Raw genomic sequence first — 6,000 nt, forward strand, 5'->3', positions numbered from 1 at the left:
GCCATCATCTACTAAGCACACAATGCGCCAACTGCACACCGATGGTATGAATACAAAACACATCTGGCTTTTGCTTTCTCTGCGCACAAGGTAGGCTATGTCAGTTTGAGCTCATACTTCTGTCATAGATCCATAAGCATAGAGGGATCCAAACTTCAAGTACTGGTGTTTATTCAAACACATCAAAACAAACACAAGTGTTTATTTCCAAGTATAGGATTATTTGCAATCGCCATAATGACTATATGGGTTACTTGGTCTGCAGTGAACATGCTTCCTCTGCCCCAGCATCTGGTCATCTAGCAATTCTGTAAAGTAACAATTTCAGTATTTTTACATCAATGGTATTGGTGTGTTTCTCATTGGCATATGCCAGTGCTACAAATCTTTGTGCGAAGTGACTGTACTAACCGATTCTCATTTCAAGATGTCCTTATGATGCTTGCTACAGTGTAGCGGCTCGAGTTAGGCTGGACCCGTTGGCCAGCTACCCTCAGGGTCATTCCACGGTTGATGACATGGTCCACTATTGTAGCTCTGATGTCATCAGCAATTCTATTTCTTACTCTTCCTACCCTTCCTCTCCCCCCTCCTCATCTTCCTCTCCCCCCTCCTCGTCTTCCTCTTGCTCCTCCTTGTCCTTGTCGTCCTCTTCATCCTACTTCTTCACCTCCACGTCCTCTTCCTCGGCCTCCTCTACTTCTCACTCTTTCTGCTCCCTCCATTGTACTCCGCACACACAGCTTACCTGTATTATAGTGCTTAGGCTGATTGCAAAGTGAACTAATTATCTAAGAAAGTTTTGACATGTGAAAGTGTGCCAGACAGTTGGCAAATTAGTGTTAATGATAGCCATACATGTGTATACTTTTGCTAGGAGTGTGTTGGAAATTTGGTAATTGAGTGTTGTGCAGTGAATTGTGCCTACAGTTTTGCAAAGTGTGTGTTACAAAATTGCAAACTGAGTGCAAAGCAGTTTTTGTGCTTTTAGTTTTGCAAACTCAGTGAGTGGTTTTGCTATAAGTCTGAATAGTTTTAGAGATTGTGCTACAGGAATCACAGTTAGGGTTTAAGCATTCAGAAAAAACTGTAACAGTAACTAAACAATTTTCAACAAACAAAATATGGATTACAGTTTTTTCTGAATGCTTAAACCCTAACTGTGATTCCTGTAGCACAATCTCTAAAACTATTCAGACTTATAGCAAAACCACTCACTGAGTTTGCAAAACTAAAAGCACAAAAACTGCTTTGCACTCAGTTTGCAATTTTGTAACACACACTTTGCAAAACTGTAGGCACAATTCACTGCACAACACTCAATTACCAAATTTCCAACACACTCCTAGCAAAAGTATACACATGTATGGCTATCATTAACACTAATTTGCCAACTGTCTGGCACACTTTCACATGTCAAAACTTTCTTAGATAATTAGTTCACTTTGCAATCAGCCTAAGCACTATAATACAGGTAAGCTGTGTGTGCGGAGTACAATGGAGGGAGCAGAAAGAGTGAGAAGTAGAGGAGGCCGAGGAAGAGGACGTGGAGGTGAAGAAGTAGGATGAAGAGGACGACAAGGACAAGGAGGCGCAAGAGGAAGACGAGGCGGGGGGAGAGGAAGATGAGGAGGGGGGAGAGGAAGGGTAGGAAGAGTAAGAAATAGAATTGCTGATGACATCAGAGCTACAATAGTGGACCATGTAATCAACCGTGGAATGACCCTGAGGGTAGCTGGCCAACGGGTCCAGCCTAACTCGAGCCGCTACACTGTAGCAAGTACCATAAGGACATCTTGAAATGAGAATCGGTTAGTACAGTCACTTCGCACAAAGATTTGTAGCACTGGCATATGCCAATGAGAAACACACCAATACCATTGATGTAAAAATACTGAAATTGTTACTTTACAGAATTGCTAGATGACCAGATGCTGGGGGCAGAGGAAGCATGTTCACTGCAGACCAAGTAACCCATATAGTCATTATGGCGATTGCAAATAATCCTATACTTGGAAATAAACACTTGTGTTTGTTTTGATGTGTTTGAATAAACACCAGTACTTGAAGTTTGGATCCCTCTATGCTTATGGATCTATGACAGAAGTATGAGCTCAAACTGACATAGCCTACCTTGTGCACAGAGAAAGCAAAAGCCAGATGTGTTTTGTATTCATACCATCAGTGTGCAGTTGGCGCATTGTGTGCTTAGTAGATGATGGCTTGTGTGTACTGTTTGATACGGAAACATCATTTTTACGAAGGTGTGAAGAGTTACAGTTTTTTCTGATTGCCTAAGCACATTTTTTGTAACTATTGGCTAATTTTGCAAAACTCTTCACACAAATAAGAAAACCTGTCACCCAATCATCAAAACATTGTAGTTCTCTTGCAAAAGCAAACACAGCTAGATTAACTCTTCACACCTTTGTAAAAATGGTGTTTCCGTATCAAACAGTACACACAAGCCATCATCTACTAAGCACACAATGCGCCAACTACACACTGATGGTATGAATACAAAACACATCTGGCTTTTGCTTTCTCTGTGCACAAGGTAGGCTATGTCAGTTTGAGCTCATACTTCTGTCATAGATCCATAAGCATAGAGGGATCCAAACTTCAAGTACTGGTGTTTATTCAAACACATCAAAACAAACACAAGTGTTTATTTCCAAGTATAGGATTATTTGCAATCGCCATAATGACTATATGGGTTACTTGGTCTGCAGTGAACATGCTTCCTCTGCCCCAGCATCTGGTCATCTAGCAATTCTGTAAAGTAACAATTTCAGTATTTTTACATCAATGGTATTGGTGTGTTTCTCATTGGCATATGCCAGTGCTACAAATCTTTGTGCGAAGTGACTGTACTAACCGATTCTCAAAATGTCCTTATGATACTTGCTACAGTGTAGCGGCTCGAGTTAGGCTGGACCCGTTGGCCAGCTTCCCTCAGGGTCATTCCACGGTTGATTACATGGTCCACTATTGTAGCTCTGATGTCATCAGCAATTCTATTTCTTACTCTTCCTACCCTTCCTCTCCCCCCTCCTCGTCTTCCTCTTGCTCCTCCTTGTCCTTGTCGTCCTCTTCATCCTACTTCTTCACCTCCACGTCCTCTTCCTCGGCCTCCTCTACTTCTCACTCTTTCTGCTCCCTCCATTGTACTCCGCACACACAGCTTACCTGTATTATAGTGCTTAGGCTGATTGCAAAGTGAACTAATTATCTAAGAAAGTTTTGACATGTGAAAGTGTGCCAGACAGTTGGCAAATTAGTGTTAATGATAGCCATACATGTGTATACTTTTGCTAGGAGTGTGTTGGAAATTTGATAATTGAGTGTTGTGCAGTGAATTGTGCCTACAGTTTTGCAAAGTGTGTGTTACAAAATTGCAAACTGAGTGCAAAGCAGTTTTTGTGCTTTTAGTTTTGCAAACTCAGTGAGTGGTTTTGCTATAAGTCTGAATAGTTTTAGAGATTGTGCTACAGGAATCACAGTTAGGGTTTAAGCATTCAGAAAAAACTGTAATCTAGCTGTGTTCGCTTTTGCAAGAGAACTACAATGCTTTGATTATTGGGTGACAGGTTTTCTTATTTGTGTGAAGAGTTTTGCAAAATTAGCCAATAGTTACAAAAAATGTGCTTAAGCAATCAGAAAAAACTGTAATTAACCCCAACCCTGATTACCAGCGGTGCTGGTTAATAAAAATGAAGCAGAAGAGCTCTCATAAAACCAAAGTGATGAGCCAAAACCTGCTCAGAAGGAGTGTAAAGTTTAGGGATAGATCTTTGAGGTTTGTACAATCACAACCTTCTACACAATACTCTTATCGGATATAAACAACATACTTAATGACTTACATGCAGAAGGTAAGAACATGCTCATCCTTCTTGAGCACATTCAGCTCTTGTTTTGGTGTACTTTCTGAGCCATCTGACGCCCCCACAAAGCAAAGCACCTCAGTGCTGCAAACTGCTCTCTCTGAGGTGTAGCAATCTGTTGTACACACAAGCTACTTGTTGCCCACAGACAGTCCCAGTGCAGCTCAGACTTGTTGTTTGTCAGCTCTCAGGAGCACTGATCTAGAGAGGCCTGAGTGCTTGTATTATTAGATAGAGAAAACCACTCAGCACAGCAGGTAAACCTTTGATATATCTGTCAGAGGTGTTTTTCAAGGCGTTATGAGTGTCTATGTGAACGAGCGTGCTGCTTTAGTGGGTTTGAAGCCTTCTCTAAAGGTGTTTAGAAAAGGCTAAGTGTGAAAATGTCTTAAAGAGGCCTCAAAGAGAGCGGATACTCTTTGATGCTTTGTCCCACAGAGAGAGCCACAGAAGCACGCTGCACTACAAAACAAAAGATGTTCCTTTCTTCTGTCACTCAATCACCCTGCTTTCTAGTTGAGGAGCAGAAACCCTTTACTGTATGAGGGAGATGTATTGGAAGTTCACACGCAATACACTACAGAATTTGAAAAAAAAAACATTTAAGAGGTGTGTTCATTTGAGGAAGCTAAGGGAGTTGGAGAAAGCAATGCTGAATATATTTCATGAGTGTGGTAATGAAAGCAGTGTGGAGGATACAAACCCACAACGTAATGACAATGACTAACCTCAGTCAATGGCATCACTGTGCTGAGCATCAGCTGAATAACAAACAGTGTACACTATGAACAGGTGCTTTTTTTTCTTTTCTTTTTATTTCTCAGTTTGCATTCAGTTTTAACTAAAGTGGTGAATGTTTGTGTTTTGTCTCTAGGAGCTGGAGAAAAAAGGATATGGTCCCATTACAACTGAGATTCTGGTTGGGCAGCAGTTTTACTACGCTGAGGACTATCACCAGCAGTACCTGAAGAAGGTACCTAAAGGCTACTGTGGCCTCAAAGGCACCGGGATTTCCTGTCCCATCGGCGCCAGAAAGGATGAACTGTGAGCCACGTGTGGTGAGAGAGGGAAAATACTCAGCTCGCAGAATATGCTTCAAGGCACTAATTTCATTGTTCGCAGTCCATGCATCTAATTTATTTTCTTTTTCTTATAAATGGACTGTATCTACAATGCATCTGTCCGTATTTGTAAGATAATAACACATTAGTCAACATCATTACTGAGCCTCATATCTGTTATAAGCTTCAGTAATTCCTGGCTGCCTTCCAGCTATGGAGAACACAAACATGTGTAAAACATTTTTGAGAGATTTTCTAAATAAAACAAAACAAAAAAAACCTTGAAAAACTTGGAGAGCAATGACACAAAATAAATGTTTAAAAGCTGCATAAAAATTAATTTGAAACATGATTGAATTTTGTATTGCAGTGCTCTTTTTGACTGCAGTAACTAACAGCTTCCAGAGGGTGGCGAGATTTCACAAAAGAAATCCATACGTTATGTATAATATACATATAATGTGGGATGATATTGCAAAGGAAGAGTGTATAAACATTGTCTTGGTAAACTGGAAGATGAAACGGTTTTCCAACCTGATCCGTGTAATCCGTCTCACCTCCAACACTGCCACAGCACTGTGACAAAGCTCAGTTTCTTATACTTCTTAGCAGGCAAAGACACCAATACTAGCTTGATTTTAATGCTGTTTTTCTTTAGTTTTTAACTTTTCTAAACACTGCAATTTAATTCCTTTTATTACTTGTTGCCTTTCTTATTATTACACTGGAAATAAAAATCTTTCTCCTCCTACCTTATGTTTAGTGTGCAGGTGTTTGTGTATATATATCAGTATGTGTTAATTTATGCATATGTCTGCCCACAAAGCTCTGTATATATACACACACAGATATCTATATTTATAAAATAAAGAAAAACCACTGCGTAAAGTATTTTGTCCCCTTTTCAGCCCCATTTGAGAAGGGACGTACCACTGGGGGGACAAATGGGTGACTCACTGTGATAAACAGATGCACATTCAAAGGCCATTCATTCTGAATCACACAATGACACACTTGAATACCCGTGCATTCAATATGATACACGGTTTGCT

General features: G+C 40.4%; 1 protein-coding gene across 2 annotated transcripts in view; it reads left to right on the plus strand.

Moving 5' to 3' along the window:
- Window positions 1–5,725, plus strand: part of msrab (methionine sulfoxide reductase Ab) — a 44,014-nt gene extending 38,289 nt beyond the window's left edge. Inside the window, exon 7 of one of the 2 annotated variants that reach the window (XR_013970317.1) lies at window positions 4,762–4,892. Coding sequence is in view for 1 of the 2 variants with exons in the window: in XM_080871239.1 (XP_080727365.1) it covers window positions 4,762–4,935 (174 nt within the window). In the remaining variant the exon portion in view is untranslated. Of the gene's footprint in view, window positions 1–4,761 lie in introns of both variants that reach the window. The other variant, XM_080871239.1, reaches the window with a different exon arrangement.
- Window positions 5,726–6,000: the final 275 nt, after the last annotated feature.

The sequence above is a fragment of the Rhamphochromis sp. 'chilingali' genome (genome assembly GCF_963969265.1).
Source record: "Rhamphochromis sp. 'chilingali' genome assembly, chromosome: 21".
In the NCBI taxonomy this organism is placed as follows: Eukaryota; Metazoa; Chordata; class Actinopteri; order Cichliformes; family Cichlidae; genus Rhamphochromis; species Rhamphochromis sp. 'chilingali'.